Source organism: Rhincodon typus, chromosome 16, assembly GCF_021869965.1.
Source record: "Rhincodon typus isolate 14 chromosome 16, sRhiTyp1.1, whole genome shotgun sequence".
NCBI lineage: Eukaryota > Metazoa > Chordata > Chondrichthyes > Orectolobiformes > Rhincodontidae > Rhincodon > Rhincodon typus.
Genome location: NC_063347.1, coordinates 17,276,018 through 17,297,127, shown reverse-complemented (window position 1 = coordinate 17,297,127; position 21,110 = coordinate 17,276,018). Strand labels below are relative to the sequence as shown.

The window sequence follows — 21,110 nt, the reverse complement described above, 5'->3', positions numbered from 1 at the left end:
GTTGCACAATAAAGTTATCCAGCAGTACTCTACCTTATGGTTGTATGGTTTATTACAGAAGAGTTCAGGACTCATGTAATAAGGTGTCCCAATCAAGGTACTGGCCATATCATGCTGGCTCTCCAACACTCTGGCTATACCCAGATCTCCAACTTTAATGATATTTGTTTTTGTTAGGAAGATGTTTTGAGTTTTAAGATCTCTGTGCAGGATATGTTTTTCATGTAAATACTATTAAAAAGAAGACAGAATGTGTTAAGTATACAATTGACTCACAGTACAATATTTTCCATTCCAACTGTTATGCTCGAGCCACAAGTATCTAAAACATGAGTATTTATGATTTACCCAGTGCTGTACAAAATACCTGCTGTGCATTAAGTCAGTCGGGCACAGAATTTACAGACACAAAAATCATAATATCCCATCTGAAAAAAAAGCACGCAGAACAATCCTAAACTGGTGGATTAATGCCAATATCTAACTCAATGATAAATTGGACTTTTTCATATTTACAATTATACTAAGTTATTTGAATGATGGATTTGCACACACATTGACTTACATATTCACAAACCCATAATCTTTTGGGATGCAGTACAGTGGAAATGTGCTAAGGGATGGCTGCTGAACGAATAATTCATCATTTCAGTTTTTATAGAGATTGTATCTTGGCCAATGCTGAGGTATTAAAATGCAAACTCCCCTAGTGCAGCATTACATTTTTATCTTTTCAATCTGTCTTATTTCTTTGTTCCACTATAGAAGTTTACCTGTAAAGCCATAGCAATCTGGACAAACCACTCCACGATCTGACTTTCTGGAAGCAATTTGCCCTTCTGTTCCTTCAGCTTGTGGTACAAATCTCCACCTTCACAGTAACCCATCACAATGTATAGAAATCCATCATCTCCTTCCCATGACTCTCTGTAAGTAACAATGTTGGGATGTCGCAACTGGGATAAAAGCTGGGCTTCTTGTTCTGCTGCCTTGCGCTCACGACTGGAAACATTTCTTAGATTCAACTTCTTTATAACATACTGAAAATTCAATAGAATTCAACTGTAAACATAGGTATTAATTAGAAATACTATACTAGTTTCCTAAAATGGATTACATATTTATTTGTAACAGACATTTTTTTTTAAAAAGGACTTAAGTGAAGATTAAATTTGCAATGATTTGGAGAGCAGAGGCATTATCGTATCCACAGATACTTTCGGATCTACAGAATTGATGGGAAGGTTTTGAACTCTTGCTGGCCTTGGGCCACACAGTCCCCAGATGGTCTAAGGGTTGGATACTTTCCTAACAGGGAGAGAGGAGCCAGTTCTTCATTTGTACTGGGACAGTGATAGTAAAGAGGAGGTCAAGAAAAAAAAACAAAGACAAGTCAGGACCCTGCCCTCCGAGCTGGATTTTCATGGCTCTGAAGGGGACATGGAAGTCAGTGAGATGACATCAAAGCAGCTGTAGGGCAGGAAGTAGCAAGAAATAAAAAAGTGCTTCTAGCAGAAGAAAACATACCAGCAAATCCCTACCTCTAAGAACGATATGGATCACACAATGATCACAGTTACAACACTGTGGAACTTGATACCCTCAGAGCATCACATGCCAATAAAGACCAACTGAACTTTTCAAGGTGGAGAGACAGATCAATATATGACTTCAAAACAATTAAAAAGACTTTCTAAATATATGCGATTAGATGCTTTCCAAATGTTTCAAATGCTGGTCCTTCATACCACACTCCCATGGAATTAAAGGATTTGAAAACAGAAAGCCCTTTATACTTGAGTAGTTCATACTGCAGCCTGTGAGCCAATCCAGCCCTTGAAGCCAATAGTTGCTTCGTATTTGCCCATCTGTTGTTCTGCTTGATCTGTCCTTGGCATCTAATCTACTAAATTGAAACATCAAGGCTGTTTTGAATTAAAAACATGAGAGAACAGAATTTTAATCTGTACTTCATATGCAGCACCTGATAATCCATGATATGGAACTATGTAATTTAAAAAGACAAGAGGCTTGCACATCTCTCTGCTATGCTTGACTCCCTCTGAATTACTGCACAATACAATTCAGTTTATACAAGACATTATTATTGCATGTACCGTCTAATAACCAATAGCACAATTCTTCATCTTCTAACCATATGGCAGGCCACTGAAGTAGTGTGAACAGATTTTTCTTTGCAACAGTACTAATTAACATGCCGCTAGTAAAGAAGTGGACACTGGCACCAACTGTTAATGTTTATTCCCTGTTTTAGTCTCCATGGTGAAAATTAGATGACAAAATGAAAATAGGCTACACAGGTTTAGTGCTGCTGTTACTGATACTGTCCATTTATTCAAGCACTATTCATAACAAAGAGGCAGGCTAACAGTTAATATTGGCTTTCGATGAAACTGGTGTTGGGGGTGCGCAGGACAAATCCTATCAAGTCAAGCCAGGCTGTAAAGCGCAACACCTTTAGTTAGAAATACTTTCAGACAGCCTGTCTTTCTTTCCGTTGAATGATCATAAAATAACAGCAGTGGTAAATGACTGAGAACCCACATCACATGCCTTAAAAAAAGTGTTGGATTGTGCTCAACAAACAGCCAACTGGTCAAATCCAGCTCATGGGACCTTTGCCATTAAACTTCTTATTTCTTAATGTTTACAAGACAAAATTTCAAATCTGTTTTGGAACTGAAACTAATGCAGTTAAAATTGGCACAGTTTACTTGATATTAAGCAGTTGCTAGAGGAAAGGCTGAACTGCAGTCCTTTGTGTTCTCCAGCCCTGAATAATGGAAGAGACTACCTTCCTACTGCTGGGTTGAGACCAAACAGTGGCATGTCTTTTTGCAGTAATCTTCTTCTAACTCAGGAAGTTGAAAGAGCTGTGCCTGATCTTCCCACGTTTCAAGTTTGAAAGATGGGTAAGTATAATAGTAAAGATAGTGGGAGAATAAGTTTGCTGGTATTTTTGAGCACTGGGCATTCTTCAGTACCAGATACTTGCTGGAGAGGAGCTGGAGGTGACTTCAAACGATGTGATTTCTGTATATTTGGAGTGTTAGTTTTGTTGTGTTGGGCTTCTAAATCTTTGCTTACAGACTGAATTTGCATCAGGGCTAGCATTGTGACAGAATAATGCAGCTTGGCTTGCTGGTTTTAATAGTCTGGAAATCCCTAATTTGGGTAATTCACATTAAATGAGGAGAAATATGCAATTCAGGCATTATTATGCTATCTTAGTCTATCAGTCTGTGGAATCAGCAAATACAGGGCCTTCATGAAAATCCTGATACTTTAATTGTAATGTGATGATCATTGAACACCTTGTGCCAATTTGCAATTCACATGATATGTCTTCTTTCAGACACTAAATGATACTTTCTCAGTGAAACATCACTCCACTTTTTAAGAAGGACAAAAGAGGAAATCTAAGGAATTATACACCAGTTAGTCTAAAATGATTTGAAAAACACTGAGGCTAAACTGAAACAGGACCCAATTGTGGTCCCTACCATTAACCTCATCGCCATGAAGCAGCAGGACAATATTCGGGTGAAACTTGCTGCCCTGAAGGACTAATGCTTCCTGAATAAGAAGCTAGGGTAGGTCAGACCACGCGTGCGCGAGAACCTTCTTTACCCTGCATCCCTGGGAACTGGGCTGCCCTCTCTTTTCTTAAAAGAATACAATAACCAGATTAGACAGCCCCTGTTGGGAAAATGTAACAAAAAGAAAAGATTAATGCAAACTTATCAAAACTTGTGAAACCTAGGAAAGATGTTGTGACCAGCTAAAACGAAGAAGGATGATTCAGGGGAAGGCACCAAACACATAAATAGTCTTTATTGGGAACATGCACAGGTGAAGTCGAGGCATCAGGGCAAGTGCCTGAACCTCCAAACAATCAATCCACTGAATCTTTCAAACATCACCTGCTCTATAGGCAGAAGAAACTGCATGCAGATTGTGCATTCAGCTTCTCAGCCACCCGAGAACCCATCAAATGAGAGTGGAAACAGTCATCCTCGATCCCAGGGACTGCTCAAGATCAGTTGCTGTTCCCATTCATACTCAATAATCAGCCTCTTCATGCTATTTTCCCTGGAGCGGAGGCTAAGGGGTGACCTTATAGAGGTCTATAAGTTCATGAGGGGCATGGTTAGGGTAAACACCCAAAGTCTTTTTCCCAGGGTAAGGGAGTCCAAAATAGAGGGCATAGGTTTAAGGTGAGAGGGGAGAGATTTAAAAGGGAGCTAAGGGGCAACTTTTTCATGCAGAGGGTGGTGCGCGTATGGAATGAGCTGCCAGAGGAAGTGGTTGAGGCTGGTACAATTACAACATTTAAAAGGCATCTGATGGGTGCATGAGTAGGAAGGGTGTAGAGGGACTTGGGCCAAATGCTGGCAAATGGGATTAGATTAATTTAAGATATCTGGTCAGCATGGACAAGTTGGACAGAAGGGTATGTTTCCATGCTGTACATCTCTATGACTCTATGACTCTATAACTCTATAACATCTGCGGTGGGGAAATTGTTGGAGTTTGTAATCAAAGATGTGGTAACTAAACACCTTGAAAATTTTCAGTTAATCAGGGACAGCCAGCATGGATTCATGACAGGTAGGTCATGCCTGACAACCGTCACTAAATTTCTTGAAGAGATGACTAAGGTATTGAACAGAATAATGTCTACGCATGTTGGTTATACGGACTTCCAGAAGGCTATTGATAAAGTTTTACATAACAGACTGTTATAGGGTGGAAGCCCATTGAATTGCAATTACTGACATGGCTGTGAAATTGTTTGAGTGGCAGGTGACAGAAAGCAGGGATAATGAGGAGGTTCTCAAATTGGCAAGATATGACCAATGGTGTACTACAAGGATCTGTGTTAGGGCCTCAATTATTCACATTATTTATTAACAACTTGGATAGTGGCATTGAAAGTTATATATCCAAATTTGCTGATGATACAAAGTTAGGCAGCACTGTAGACAGTGTAGATGGTAGCATAAAATTTCAAAGCAATATTGACAGACTAGTTGAATGGTCAAAAGTGTGGCAAATGAAATCTAATGTAAGCTAGTGTGAAGTTATCCATTCTGAACAGAGAAAGGATAGATCAGAGAACTTTCTAATGGTATGAAGTTAAATACAGCAGATGTCCTAAGAGACTTGGGGAGTTCAGGCGCAAAGATCTTTAAAATATCAAACAGGTGCAGAAAATAACTAATAAAGCTAATGGGATGCTGGTCTTTTTAACTACAGGACTGGAATAGAAGGATACAGGAGTTATGCTGCAGTTGTATAAAACCCTGGTGAGACCCCACTTGGAACAACGAAAGCACATTTGGGCATCACACCTTAGGAGGGTTATATTGACCTTGGAGGGAGTACAATGTAGGTGTACATGAATGATACCTGGACTTCAGGGATTAAATTATGAGGAGAGATTGTACAAATTAGGTCTGGTTTTCGCTAGAATTTAGAAGGTTAAAAGATTACCTAATCATAATCTTTAAGACATTAACAAGAAAAGACAGGGTAGATAAAGATAAACTATCTACAGATTGGGGATTCTAAAATTAGGGCCAGATTGTTCAAGAAAGATGTTAGGAAGTTCTTCTATGTACAAAGGATGGTAGCTGTTTAGAACCTTCCACGGGACAGCACAGTGGATCAGTGGTTAGCACTGCTGCCTCACAACACCAGAGACTTGGGTTCTACTCCAGCCTCGGGCGACTGTCTATGTGGAGTTTGCATGTTCTCTCAGTGTCTACATAGGTTTCTGGCGGGTGCTCCCGTTTCCTCCCACAGTCCAAAGATGTGCAAGTTAGGTGGATTGGCCATGCTAAATTACTCATGGTGTTCAGGGAGGTATAGGTTAGGTGTGATGGCCATGGGAAGTGCAGTGTTATAGAGTAGGGGGATGGGTCTGGGTCTGGGTCTGGGAGGGATACTCTTTGGAGGGTTGGTGTGGACTTGTTGGGCCAAATGGCATGTTTCCACACCATGGGAATTCTATAAAAAAGTGCTGTTGATGCTAGATTGCTAACTGCTAGTTGCCAATTGGGTCAAAGGCAGTCATATGCGGTTAAGCCACAGATCAGCCACGATCTCAATGAATGGTGATATAGGCTCAAGGGGCTGAATGGCCTACTCCTGTTCTATATGCCTATCCCAACTGTACCAAGATATAGCCATCTTTCTAAATGGTTAAAGATCTGATGTGGAAGCCATGTGAAATTGCAAAGAAGCCTTGGGTTTACTGATCAGTTGGTCAGCAAAATAAACACAAATTCAAACACCTCTTACCAGCGTAGTCCTCATTAAGAGCAGTTGACTAGTGCCAAAGTCCATTAAAAACATTAAATATTGTTTCAACAAATTAACAGTATTGTTTCTGGTTCTGGCAGAATGAACTATATGTTATACATAACTTAATGGTATAGAAATACATTTCTAAATTCAGGGATTTGTTATAAATCTTCATTTTTAAAATCTATAACTTTTGGCTATCACGCTATGTTGCTGAGCCTGTAAGGAATCCTTTAATGACCCTTGTTTATCATCAGCCTGGACAACTCACTCCTCCAAGCCCAAAACATCTCCCGTCAACACGACTATTTTACCATCTACAACAGCTGGAAGACATAACTTAGTATAGGAATTATATGTCACACTGATAAACAGGATATGTTACTTAGACTCCTGAAACAATTGCTGTACTCTGAATCTGGTTGCAGCAGGAATCTCTAAGGAAGACAGTGAAAACTCATGGGAAACCCTGGTTTATGACCAGCTAAAATGAACAAGGCTGATTCAGGGGAAGGCACCAAACACATAAATAGACTTTGTTGGGAAGGTGACACAGGTGAAGTCCAGGCACCTGGGCAAATGCCTGAATCTCCAAACAATCAATCCACTGAATCTTTCAAACATCACCAGTCCTACAGGCGGAAGAAACAGCATGCAGATTGTGCATTCAGCTTTTCAGCCACCTGAGAACCCCTCAAATGAGAGTGGAAACAGTCATCCTCGATCTCAGGGGACTGCTCAAGAAGATCGGTTGCTGTTCCCATTCATACTCAATGGTCAGCCCCTTCATGACCCTGCTGCTACTGTTCCATACCTTCTAGATGACTGTATCTTCCCACTCATCCTATGGTTCAACCATCACAGCCACTAATGTTCAATCTGAAGTATGAATGAATTATTTTCACCTGCTGCTGCCGACCTGTTTCCTGTAGCCCATTGCCCTCTTTGCTAGGTGAAAGTGGAATCAGAAGCATTTTTTCTGGTTGCAAGATCAATAGGAAGAACAAAATTGGCTTAGTCGTAGAAGATGCAGGGTGGTGGTTTGTGTGACTGGAGGCCAGTATCTAGTGATGTATCAACAGGATTAGTGCTGTGTCCCTTGTTGTTTGTATTCTATTGAATATGGCTGATTAAAAAAAAAAAAGGGGGATTGGGGGAGCAATAAATAAGTTTGCAGACGACACAAAGTTTGGCCAGGTAACTGACAGTGAGGAAGAATGTAATAAGGATTTAGATGGATTGGTCAGATGGGGAGAACTGCGTCAGATGGAATTTAACCCTGATAAATGTGAGGCAATAAACTTTAGAAGAAGAAACAAGATAAGGGAGTACTCAATGAATGGCAGGTCACTATGAAGCTCAGGAGGAGCAAAGGGATTTTGAGATGCTCAAAGCAGGCAGGGCAGGTGATATCAGTTAAGTTACAAAGGCATAAAGCATACTTTTATTTATCAGTCGTGGAAGAGATTATAGGAGTAGGGAGGTTATGTTGGAGTTCTATAGAACTTTGGTTAGGCCTATCTGGACTACTCTGTGCAGGTCTAGTCACTGCACTACTGGAGGGGGTGCAGAGGAGATTCACCAGGATGTTGCCTTGGCTGGAGCAGTTTAGGTACAAAGAGAAGCTCGAGAAGCTCAGATTGTTTTCTTTAGAGTAGTTAAGGCTAAGAGAGGATCTAACTGAGGAATAAACGGTAATAAACAGCATGGACAAAGGGGATAGGAAGCAGCTGTTTCCCCTTAGTTTGAATGGTAAATAACAAGGGGGCATAATTTTAAAGTGAAAGGTAAAAAGTTTAGAGGAGATTGGAGGGCAAAAATATCAGAGATTGGTAGGAATCAAGAATGCATTGCCAGGGAGGGTATTTAGGCCGAAAAACTCAGCCTTAAAAAAGTACTTGAATGAGTACTTGAAACGTCAGAATATTCAAAGACCAGTGCTGGAAAGTGGGACAAGTTTTTTTTTAATTTATGCAGACTAGGTGAGCCAAAGGGCCTCTTACACTCTGCTGCAATTTGACCAACCCACGCCAACAGCTTTAAACAACAGAATCCTTCAAAATCCCAACGACCTATTAATCAGCAGTGTCTTGGACACTCATCACCAGTCAGGAGTATTTGAATAATTAGGCCAACAACCTAGCAACTTTTCAATAACTGATAGAAATATAGAAAACAGGAGCAGGATAGGCCATTCAGCCCTATGAGCCGGCTCCACTATTCAATTTGATCATGGCTGATCATCCAACTCAGTACTCATGTATTGCTTTCTCCCCATAATCTTTGCTCCCTTTAGACCTAAAAATTACTATCTAATTCCGTGAAAGCATTCAATATCGTAGCTTCAACCTCTTTCTGTCACAGAGAATTTCACAGGCTCGCCACTCTCTGGGTGAGGAAATTTTTCTTCAGTTCAGTCCTAAATAACCTACCCGTGACCTCTGGTTCTTGACTCCCCAGTCATTGGAAACATCTTTCTTATGTTCACCCTGTCCAGTTGTGCTACAACTTTATAGTTTCTTTGAGATCCCCCTTATTCTTCTAAACTCCAATCAATATAGTCCAAACTCTCTCTTCATACATCAGTGTCGGCATCTCAGGAATCGGTCTGTTAAATCATTGCTGCACTCCCTTGATAGTCTAAACATCCTTCCTCAGATAAGAAGACCAAAGCCGCACACAATACTCTAGGTGAGGTCTCACTAAGGCCCTATACAATTGCAGCAAAATTAGAATAGTTACATGGTTGTTTTAGATCAGCACAGATGCAATGGGCTTAAGGGTCTTTTTCTGTGATGTAGATCTTTCTGACTCTATGCCTGCTCCTTTACTAGAATTTGCTTGCTTTGAAGGCCAACATACCACTTGCTTTCTTACCAACTGCTGTACCCACGTGCTTACTTTCAGCATCTGATGTACCAAGTCCTGTTGCAGCTCTCCTTTTTCTAATCCATCACTATTCAGATAATAACATGCTTTCCTCTTTTTTTCCCATATCAAAGAGGATAACCTGACTTAGAACATAGAACATAGAACAGTACAGCACAGTACAGGCCCTTCGGCCCACAATGTTGTGCCAAACTTTTACCCTAATTCTAAGGTCTATCTAACCTCCACTCCTACCTTATACCATCATCCATATGCCTATCTAATAGCCGCTTAAATGTCCCTAATGAGGCTGACTCCACTACGCTCTCCGGCAATGCATTCCATGCCCCAACCAATCTCTGAGTAAAGAAACTATCTCTGACGTCTCCCCTATATCTACCTCCACTCACTTTAAAACTATATCCCCTCGTAATAGCTACCTTCACACTAGGAAAAGGTCTCTGGCTGTCTACTCTATCTATACCTATAGATATACCTATTGACATTTCAACTTTGAGAAAAAGATTCTGATCATCAACCCCATCTACGCATCTCATAATTTTATAGACTTCTATCAAGTTTAAAGTTTTGGCAAAGATCTGTAGCTCGGGTCGTGGATGATGTTGCTCGCTGAGCTGGCTCGTTTTTGTTCAGATGTTTCATCATATGCTTGGGGACATCATCAGTGGAGATTCCAATGAAGTGATGTTATTCTACTCCGCTTGGAATTTATACTGTCTGGTTCATTATGGTGAGTACTGTCATTTCTAGTTTTGATCTGTAGACTTATCATGCATTTGCCCACTCACTGAACATGTCCATTTGTGGTGTTATGGTAGTGTCTTTACCCATGGACCAAGAGGCCCAGGTTCAAGTCTCACCTGCTTCAAAGATGTGTAATAACATCCCTGTACAAGTTGATTAGAAAAATAGACTAAATTGAAACGTACAAATAAGGACAACTGTCCACATGGACAATCATCCAGCATTTGGAACCCTCTGAAAAAGGCCTCAACTGAGTTAGAGACAAAGATTTTGGAGGATACAGACTGACTTAATTTAATACTTACCCAGGAAAAAGTTACAGCAGGTTATAATTTATCTAACTTGAGGATCACTATTAAATTGGTCCGTGGAGCCACCACTGATACCAACCCCCTTTGACACCCAACAATGTCCAACCTCTGCCCTCACTGGATCTGACCTGATTCAATCTTTAGCTACCCTATTTAGACTTGATACCTGTCAGTACCTTAAAATCTTGTAACACAATAAGCTAAATGGCTTCAGCTGAAAAGACTCCTGGTCCAGATGTTCACATGAGAACTCCTATGAAGGAAAATGTGTATTTTCCTTTGCACTCATGATTGGAAATAGTGTTTCCCACTTGGATTGGAAAATCTGGATCACCATCTCATAACAAGGGAGTACTTTATTAACATTAGGAAGGTCACAGGAACAGAGGGATCTTGGGCTGCTGGTCTACAAATACCAGGACAGTATAATAAGGTAGTTAAAAAAGGCATACGGGACACTTGCCTTTTACAGCCAAGGCATAGATTATAACCACAAGGAAATTATGTCGGATCTGTACACAACTTTGTTTAGGCAACAGCTGGAGTGCTGTGTGCAGTTTTGGTCACGCACATTAGGAAGGATGTGATTGCACTGGATGGGATGCAAAGAAGATTCACCAGGATATTGCCTGGGATGGCAATCTTCATCCATGAAGAGAGGCTGGATAAGCTCGGTTGTTTCCTTTGAAGCACAGAAGGTTGAATAGGGACTTGATGGAGACGTACAAGATTATGAGGGATATCAACAGGGTGGATAAAAAACTGCTATCCCCCTTAGTTGAAAAGGTCAATAACTAGGGGGTACATTTTAAGATGAACGGCAGGAGGTTTAGAGGGGAGTTGAGGAAAATTGCTTTCACTCAAAGTGTGGTGGGGGCCTGGAATGCACTACTTAGGACAGTAATAGAGGTGGGTAAACTCACAACCTTTAAAAAAGGTACATGGACGAACATTTGAGATGTCATAATATTCAAGGCTCTGGGCCAAGTGCTGAAAGTGGGGCTAGTGTGGGTTTAGCATAGTTTTGGTAGTACAGACTCAATGGGCCAAAGGGCCACTTCTCTATTGTATGATCTATGATTCTGTGAATTATGCCATTGTTTCACATCACAAGACTAATAATAGTGAACTCCCATTCATCTGAGTAAAGGTGTAGACAGACATTACTGAATGAAAAGGAAGATAAATTTCTTCCCTGATTCAACTTATTTTGGATTCAACTCTGTAATTACTGAACATGCTGCACTTATGAAATTGTCTTTATGCTATTTGGTAAGTTCTAATGAAAGGGCATCTTCAGCTAACCCCGTACTCAGTATGTACACAATGCTTTTGGCTATAAAGGGGTCAAATTTCACTCAAAACTACATTTAATGAGAAATACCATAAGGAATAGATAAAATATCAATATAGATATTTACCAATCCAATGCTCTGAATACAAATTGACATTTACCGTATTTCTTTGCTGCAGTGAGATGTCAAAAAGTTCACATGGAATAAAAATAGCAACATCGATCTGTTGGGCCTACTTTGCTGCTGAATGTTTTATGTAATACTCTGCAATTGTGTTTTCTGTTAGTCCTCTAAAAGCTTTAGAATTTCTGAACTCCTGCTTCCAAACGAACAACCTGGTTCTATCATAAGAAATAGCTAACGAAGTGAAAAGTGAAAAGTGGCTCTTTTGCAGCAAATCAGAAGATGTACTATGCTTTACAAATGTTTTGAAATAAATTATACAATAACTGGTATAAGAAGAATGTTTCAATAGCCTATTCTTAATTGCAGAAAATGAACCATCTTGAACGAACCTTGATAAGTATGGTCTGTTGTCTTATGTCATGGCAGAAATCTGACATTTGAGCTTTATTGTTACTTTCAACATTGCTCTAAAACACTGATCATTAAAAGAAGCTTCAATTTCTTAAAATACTAGAATATCGATAATTTCATACCAGTTCAATGTAATTCTACAAGTATGACATTTTAATTGGTTGGAAGTGTATTGCATACTATTGTATGATGAAGGCAAGACATTTACCACACAGAGATTGACAATTATATCCTACTAAAAATAACTCATCCACTGTGTCCAATGAATTGGACCAGCAACAGTGGGACACAAAGACAAATAAGCAGCTCCTACACTTGGAATACACTGTTATTTGCTAACAGCATGTTTAAAAACTCCAGTTCCTGGCAGTGCTTAGGAATTTTTAATTCTGTTATTTTCCCTCCTCCTTTTAAAACAGTTTATTCTATAATGTTTTAAGTTATTCCATTCAAGGATACTCATTTCTATTTGCAATGTAATCAAATCTTGTAGCAGTGTGAAAGTAAAAGTGCTGGAATTTGATTTGATTCATTTGATATTGCTCTTTAAGACTGTGACAACTTTTTTTAAAAACACTTGGCTGTTTCATAGCAAAATCATTTGCTACTTTAGCAAATTAACAATCTGGACAAACATTCTCCTTCATTATGTAATGACTCAGCTATGATTTATTTATCCATGCCTGTGGTCAATTATGGCTAAAGCAGATTAAAAGAAACTTAACAATTGAGCACTGTTCTTGCACATACTGGATGAACAGATGCCATTTACTGTGCCTAATGCAGCAGCAAAATCTGCTCCAGTTTAGAACAAATATTGTTACAGTATTAAAGCACAATTGTTTGAAACTATCACAAAGCTACTTCTATTGGCTATGAAAATATAGTGGTCTGTTTATACAATGACAAACATCAAAATAAATAATTAAAATGAATTATTCTCATGTTTGAATACAAACTGATGTTCAATGCTCACAGCACGTTTACATCCCTAGAATGTTACCCTCTTTAATGACTAATCCTAACTTGATACTACCCTGGAGGTATATAGTGATTTTCAATATATGTTAGACAACCCCATATGAGCAGCGTAATGCATATTTGAAGAGACGTTCAGTGTAAAGTTAATGTTATTATACATAGCAAACCCTGGCAACACCAGTGGGAAATAGAGACAACAAGGTGCAGAGCTGGATGAACACAGCAGGCCAAGCAGCATCATAGGAGCATAAAGGCTGATGTTTCGGGCCTAGACCGTTCATCAGAAATGGGGGAGGGGAAGGGGGTTCTGAAATAAATAGGGAGAGCGAGGGAGGCGGATAGAAGATGGATAGAGGAGAAGATAGGTGGAAAGGAAACAGACAGGTCGAAGAGGCGGGGATGGAGCCAGTAAAGGTGAATGTAGGTGGGGAGTTAGGGAGGGGATAGGTCAGTCCAGGGAGGACGGACAGGTCAAGGGGCAGGATGAGGTTAGTAGGTAGGAGATGGGGGTGCGGCTTGAGGTGGGAGGAGGGGATAGGTGGGAGGAAGAACAGGTTAGGGAGGCGGGGACGAGCTGGGTTGGTTTTGGGATGCGGTAGGGGGAGGGGAGATTTTGAAGCTTGTGAAATCCATCTCCCTCACCAGTGGGAAATAGTTCATTGTCCTTAAATGTGAACATTTCCAAATTTTCAAAAACTCAACAGACACATTTTATTGTAGCATAGCATCTAACAATCTCTCCCCCTTCAGCATAAGGAGCATTTGCGTACAAAGCTGATGAAAGTGTAAGCTTCACTATCATTGAGTGAAACAAGACATTGAATAACAATGCATCTCCTTAACCAGTGTGATTTAAGGTTGAGAAATAAAAACAGGATAGACAAAAAGATGTGTGAATGAATTCATTGTCAAATCACAACAAAAAGAGGACTAAAGACCAAGAAAGACAGTTTACTGAGAGAAAGGAGAAGTGAAAACGAATTAAAAATTTACATTTTTATATCACCCAAAAAGTTCAAAACCTGAAAGAATGGGACTCAAACTTGTGATAGTTAATTTTTCATGCCAAGAGGATTGACTGACAACCACTAACACTCATCATTAATGGGGTACTTACGTCCTAAATATCTGTGCCTGGTTAAGTTTGTATCTATTGCACAAATACAGCAACATCATGACATTTAAAGCAGATCAATGGTGAGGCAGACAGTGAATTGCTACTTTTGCAAAGTACAATGAATGACACAGTCTTTTGAATTCCTTGTTTAATCATACACCTCACCTGAGATCCCATGGTACTTTGACGGCAATGTCAGGCTCATGCTGGTGCAAGTGCTGAGTTCATTGAAACGTGTACATACTTTTTCATTATTAATTTGAAATTGTATAAAATTTAATAAAAATGGAAAGCCAGTAGCAGTAGAAAAGTTCAGTGACAGCATTCTGCTTTCGGAGTCAGAAGGTTTAAGTGGTCCCCTGAAGTACACAATTTAAATGTTGCACTACTCAATGCTGAAAGCATGTACAGTATTATTAGGGATTCCATCTTTCAGATGTGGTGTTAAACAAGTGTCTGACTGTCCCTTTGAGGTGGTTCTAAAATGACAGTATTAGACAGGAACTTTCAAAAGTTGATTGCAGTAGACTTTTTGCAGGTAAAGGGATGGCTGACAAGTGGGAGGCTTTCAAAAGTGAGATAACGAGAGTTCAGAGACAGTATATTTCTGTTAAAGTGAAGGGCAAGGCTGGTAGCAGTACAGAACATTGGATGACTAGAGATATTGAAGCTCGAGTCAAGAAGAAAAAAAAAGACATTTCTCAAATATAGACAGCTGGGATCGAGCAAATCTCTTAAGGAGTATAAGGGGAGTAGGAGCGTACATGAAAAGAAAATCAGAAGGCAAAATGGGGATATGAGATATGAAAGCCAGGGAACTTGGGGAAATAGTGATAACTTGGAAACAGTCAACATTACAGAAGAGGTGGTTCTGGAGATCTTAAGATGCATAAAGGTAGATAAATCCCCAAGACCTGATCAAATGTATCCTAGGACATTGTAGGAAGATAGGGAAGAAACTGTGGGACCCCAGCGAGACATTTATATCAGCTACAGCCATGAGTGAGGTGCCAGAAGACTAGTGTCTAATGTTGTGCCTTTGTTTAAGAACAGCTGCAAGGATAAGCCAGAGAACTGTAGACCGATGAGTCTGAAGTCAGTGATGGGTAAAAAAACCAAAAGAACTGTGGATGCTGTAAATCAGGAACAAAAACAAAGTTGCTGGAAAAGTTCTGAGCAAGGGTCACCAGACCCAAAACGTTAACTCTGTTTTCTCCTTTACAGATGCTCCCAGACCTGCTGAGCTTTTCCAGCAACTTTGTTTTTGTGTCAATGATGGGTAAGTTGTTGGAGGGGTTTCTGAGACACAGACATGTATTTGAAGGGGTGAGGACTGATTAGCGATAGCAAGCATGGCTTTGAAGGTGGGAAATTGTGTCTCACAAACTTGATTGAGTTTTTTGAACACGTGGTCAAAACAATAGATAAGGGTCCAGTGATAGACATTGTTTACATGAACTTTAGTAAGGCTTGTGACAGGGGTCTGCATGGTAGACTGCTTAGTAAAGTTAAAACAAAGAACAAAGAAAATTACACCACAGGAACAGGCCCTTTGGCCCTCCAAGCCTGTGCCGATCCAGACCCTCTATCTAAACCTGTCACCTATTTTCCAAGGATCTGTATCCCTCTGCTCCCTGCCCATTCATGTATCTGTCTAGATACATCTTAAATGACGCTATTGTGTCTGCCTCTACCACCTCCACTGGCAACGCATTCCAGGCACCCACCACTCTCTGCGTAAAGAACTTTCCACGCATATCTCCCTTAAACTTTTCCCCTCTCACCTTGAAATCGTGACCCCTAGTAATTGAGTCCCCCACTCTGGGGAAAAAGCTTCTTGCTATCCACCCTGTCTATACCTCTCATGATTTTGTAGACCTCAATCAGATCCTCCCTCAACCTCTGTCTTTCTAATGTAAATAATCCCAATCTACTCAACCTCTCTTCATAGCTAGCGCTCTCCATACCAGGCAACATCCTGGTGAACCTCCTCTGCACCCTCTCCAAAGCATCCACATCCTTTTGGTAATGTGGCAACCAGAACTGTACGCAATATTCCAAATGTGGTCGAACCAAAGTTCTATACAACTGTAACATGACCTGCCAACTCTTGTACTCAATACCCCATCCGATGAATGAAAGCATGCCGTATTCCTTCTTAACCACTCTATCCACCTGTGTTGCCACCTTCGGGGTACAATGGACCTGAACACCCAGATCTCTCTGTGTATCAATTTTCCCCAGGGCTTTTCCATTTACTGCATAGTTCGCTCTTGAATTGGATCTTCCAAAATGCATCACCTCGCATTTGCCTGGATTGAACTCCATCTGCCATTTCTCCGCCCAACTCTCCAATCTATCTATATTCTGCTGCATTCTCCGACAGTGCCCTTCACTATCTGCTACTCCACCAATCTGTAAACTTGCTAATCAGACCATCTATACCTTCCTCCAGATCATTTATGTATATCACAAACAACAGTGGTCCCAACATGGATCCCTGTTGAACACCACTGGTCACAGTTCTCCATTTTGAGAAACTCCCTTCCACTACAACTCTGTGTCTCCTGTTGCCCAGCCAGTTCTCTATCCTTCTAGCTAGTGCACCCTGGACCCCATGCGACTTCACTTTCTCTATCAGTCTACCATGGTGGACCTTATCAAACGCCTTACTGAAGTGCATGTATATGACATCCACAGCCCTTCCCTCATCTATCAACTTTGTCACTTCCTCAAAGAATTCTATCAAGTTGGTAAGACATTACCTTCCCTGCACAAAACCACGCTGCCTATCACTAATAAGCCCATTTTCTTCCAAATGTAAATAGATCCTATCCCTCAGTATCTTCTCCAGCAGCTTTCCCACCACTGACGTCAGGCTCACCGGTCAATAATTACCTGGATTATCCTTGCTACCCTTCTTAAACAAGGGGACAACATTAGCAATTCTCCAGTCCTCCAGGACCTCACCCATGCTCAAGGATGCTGCAAAGATATCTGTTAAGGCCCCAGCTATTTCCTCTCTCGCTTCCCTCAGTAACCTGGGATAGATCCCATCCCGACCTGGGGACTTGTCCACCCTCATGCCTTTTAGAATACCCAACACTTCCTCCCCCTCCTTATGCCAACTTGACATAGAGTAATCAAACATCTATCCCTAACCTCAACATCCGTCATGTCCCTCTCCTCGTTGAATACCGACGCAAAGTACTCATTAAGAATTTCACTCATTTTCTCTGACTCCTCGCATAACTTCCCTCCTTTGTCCTTGAGTGGGCCAACCCTTTCTCTAGTTACCCTCTTGCTCCTTATGTACGAATAAAAGGCTTTGGGATTTTCCTTAACCCTGTTTGCTAAAGATATCTCATGACCCCTTTTAGACCTCTTAATTCCTTGTTTCAGATTGGTCCTACTTTCCCGATATTCTTCCAAAGCTTCGTCTGTTTTCAGTCGCCTAGACCTTATGTATGCTTCCTTTTTCCTCTTTGCTAGTCTCACAATTTCACCTGTCATCCATGGTTCCCTAATCTTGCCCTTTCTATCCCTCGTTTTCACAGGGACATGTCTGTCCTGCACTCTAATCGACCTCTCTTTAAAAGCCTCCCACATATCAAATGTGGATTTACCCTCAAACAGCTGCTCCCAATCCATATTCCCCAGCTTCTGCCGAATTTTGCTATAGTTGGCCTTCCCCTGATTCAGCACTCTTCCTTTAGGACCACTCTCGTCTTTGTCCATCAGTATTCTAAAACTTACGGAATTGTGATCACTATTCCCAAAGTAATCCCCTACTGAAACTTCAACCATCTGGCCGGGCTCATTCCCCAACACCAGGTCCAGTATGGCCCCTTCCCGAGTTGGACTATTTACATACTGCTCTAGAAAACCCTCCTGGATGTTCCTTACAAATTCTGCTCCATCTAAACCCCTAACACTAAGTGAATCCCAGTCAATGTTGGGAAAATTAAAATCTCCCATCACCACCACCCTGTTGCTCCTACATCTTTCCATAATCTGTCTACATATTTGTACCTCTATCTCACGCTCGCTGTTGGGAGGCCTGTAGTACAGCCCCGACATTGTTACCGCACCCTTCCTATTTCTGAGCTCTGCCCATATTGCCTCACTGCTCGGGTCCTCCATAGTGCCCTCCTTCAACACAGCTGTGATATCCTCTTTGACCAGTAATGCAACTCCTCCACCCTTTTTACCTCCATCTCTATCCCGCCTGAAGCATCTATATCCTGGGATATTTAGTTGCCAATCTTGCCCTTCCCTCAACCAAGTCTCAGTAATAGCAATAACATCATACTCCCAGGTACTAATCCAAGCTCTAAGTTCATCTGCCTTACCTACTACACTTCTCGCATTAAAACAAATGCACCTCAGACCACCTTAGGCAAGGATCACCTGTGATTCAAGGAGAGCTTGCCAACTGGATATAAATTGGCTTGACAATAGGAGACAGATAAAGTGGTGGTAGAGGGTTGGTTTTTAGACTGGAGGCCAATGACCAGTGGCGTTCTGCAGGGCATGGTGCTGGGTCCACTGCTGTTTGTAATTTACATAAATGATTTGGATGAGAATATAAGCAGCATAGGGGGCAGCACGGTGGCTCAGTGGTTAGCACTGCTGCCTCACAGCGCCAGAGACCCAGGTTCGATTCCACCCTTGGGCGACTGTCTGTGTAGAGTCTGCACATTCTCCCCGTGTCTGCATGGGTTTCCTCCGGGTGCTCTGGTTTCCTCCCACAGTCCAAAGATGTGCAGGTTAGGTGGAATGACCATGCTAAATTGCCCATAGTGTTCAGGGATGTGTGGATTAGGGGGATGGGTCTAGGTGGGATGCTCAGTGGGTCGGTGTGGATTTGTTGGACCAAAGGGCCTGTTTCCACACTGTAGGGATTCTATGATTCTATGGTTATTAAGTTGCAGATGACACCCAAATTGGTGGTATAATGGACAGTAAAGAAGGTTATCTAAGAGTACAACAGGATCACAATTTCTTAGATACAAGTAGAAACATTTTAGGAAGACTTCAAAAGAAACTGCAATCACCGAAATACAGCAATTATTTAATTTGTCGAAGTTTTTGTGCTGATATCAATCCAGAGGGATGGAACATTTTCGCAGAACATGCACCAAGTATCAGCATCAAGTAGGTACAGCAAAGCTAAGTACAGGCTAATCCTTCCCCTAATTTACCCTAGTCTGGATATTGTCCCCAAATTTTCACTGCCCCATCTAAAAACATAATTTACTGCAAATTTGACAGTTTTGCAAAATCCCTAAATGTAGGTTTACAACTATTCTAGCAACCACTAACCATGTCAAAAGAAAGCGACTTTATATTTTTCCCCAGTTCAGCCCTCCTTACACTAATAAGCAAACTAAATAATCTTAGGTAGAGACGAAAATAACTGCAGATGCTGGAATCCAAGGCAGACAAACAGGAGGCTGGAAGAACACAGATAGCCAGACAGGATCTGGAGCAAAGGAGCAGTCAACTGAAATGTAACCAGGATTAGCACTGTTTGGCCTTTTGTTTGTCCTATTTTTTAGATGGGAGATTAGGTTCCTTGCCCACGACAAACTGATTCTACAATAAATGAAAATAATCACTGACTATCCTGTTTACCCTAACTTCAAATGTTCTGTGCTACAGACAGGTTAGTAAGCCTGTTATGTTCCAAACTTCACCAAACAGGTCAAAGTTTGATAATCTCCGCCAGAAAGTCACAAATGTTTTTTTTCGCAAATCACAATGCAGGATAAAAACTCAACATTATAACTCACCAACAAAGCAAATCGGCACTTTCCTTTAGGGTGCATATACATATACATAAACCTCATTTAGCAAAATGATTTTCAATATTCACATTCAGTGCTTTTGTTTTTGCATGACGGCATTCACACAGTGTTTATAATTTTGGGATTCGGAGCAATCCTCTTCCCCCCCCCCCCACCCCCACCCCCCCCCCGGTCCCCCCCCCCCCCCCCCCCCCCCCGTCTTCCCCCGCCCCCCCCCCCCCCCGGCCCGGGCCCTCTCCCCCTGCCGGTGCCGGTGCCCCCCCCCTCCGGCCCGGGCCATCTCCCCCCATCCCCGCCGGTCCTCTCCCGGCCCGGGCGCTCTCCGCCGGGCCCCGGTACCTGTTTCCCTTCGCTGCCGTGTCTGACCAGCTGCACCTCCCCGTAGCTGCCTTTGCCCACAATCCCGATGGCCAGGTACCGCTCCATGGCTGCTTAGTGCCGCTGGGGAAGTGCGGGAGGCCTCGAATTCTCGGCACTGTCCTGAGCAGCGTCCCCCTTCATATCTCAGCGAAGCCCGGCGTCCGGAAACGTGCGGGAAACAGGCCGCAGACCCGACACGGCTTCCCCATCACCAGGCAACCGGGACGGAGTTGGTAGGGAACAAGGGGCTCCACTATCTGGCCGACCTGGGAACTACAGCGGATCGCGGCCCCAAGCGCCACCAAGTGGTCAATCTGGCAACTACAGCGGATCGCGGCCCCAAGCGCCACCAAGTGGTCAACCTGGCAACTACCGCGGATCGCGGCCCCAAGCGCCACCAAGTGGCTAATCTGGCAACTACAGCGGATCGCGACCCCTGCCGCCACCAAGTGGTCAATCTGGCAACTACCGCGGATCGCGGCCCCCTGACGCCACTAAGTGGCCGATCTCAGAACTGCAGCAAATCGCGTCCCCACCCCTGGCGTCATCAAGTGGCCGACCTGGGAACTGCGGCGGATCGCGGCCCCAAGCGCCACCAAATGGCCGACCTAGGAACAGCAGCAGATCGCGCCCCCGGTGCTACCAAGCGGTCGACGTCAGAATTACAGCGGCTCACAGCCCCTGCCGCCGCCAAATGGCTGACCTGGGAACTGCAGCTGTCACGGCCCCCGACGCC

The 21,110-nt window shown here is 42.2% G+C and overlaps 1 protein-coding gene across 1 annotated transcript in view; it reads right to left on the bottom strand.

Moving 5' to 3' along the window:
* The window catches only part of LOC125485164 (serine/threonine-protein kinase Nek4-like), a 23,339-nt gene extending 2,735 nt beyond the window's left edge, over positions 1–20,604 (bottom strand). The window contains exons 1-3 of the mRNA XM_048606705.1: positions 20,354–20,604; positions 774–1,040; positions 34–231 (exon numbers count right to left, since the gene is read on the bottom strand). Coding sequence (XP_048462662.1) covers positions 34–231; positions 774–1,040; positions 20,354–20,440 — 552 coding nt within the window. The 5' untranslated portion in view covers positions 20,441–20,604. The remainder of the gene's footprint in view (positions 1–33; positions 232–773; positions 1,041–20,353) is intronic.
* Positions 20,605–21,110: the final 506 nt, after the last annotated feature.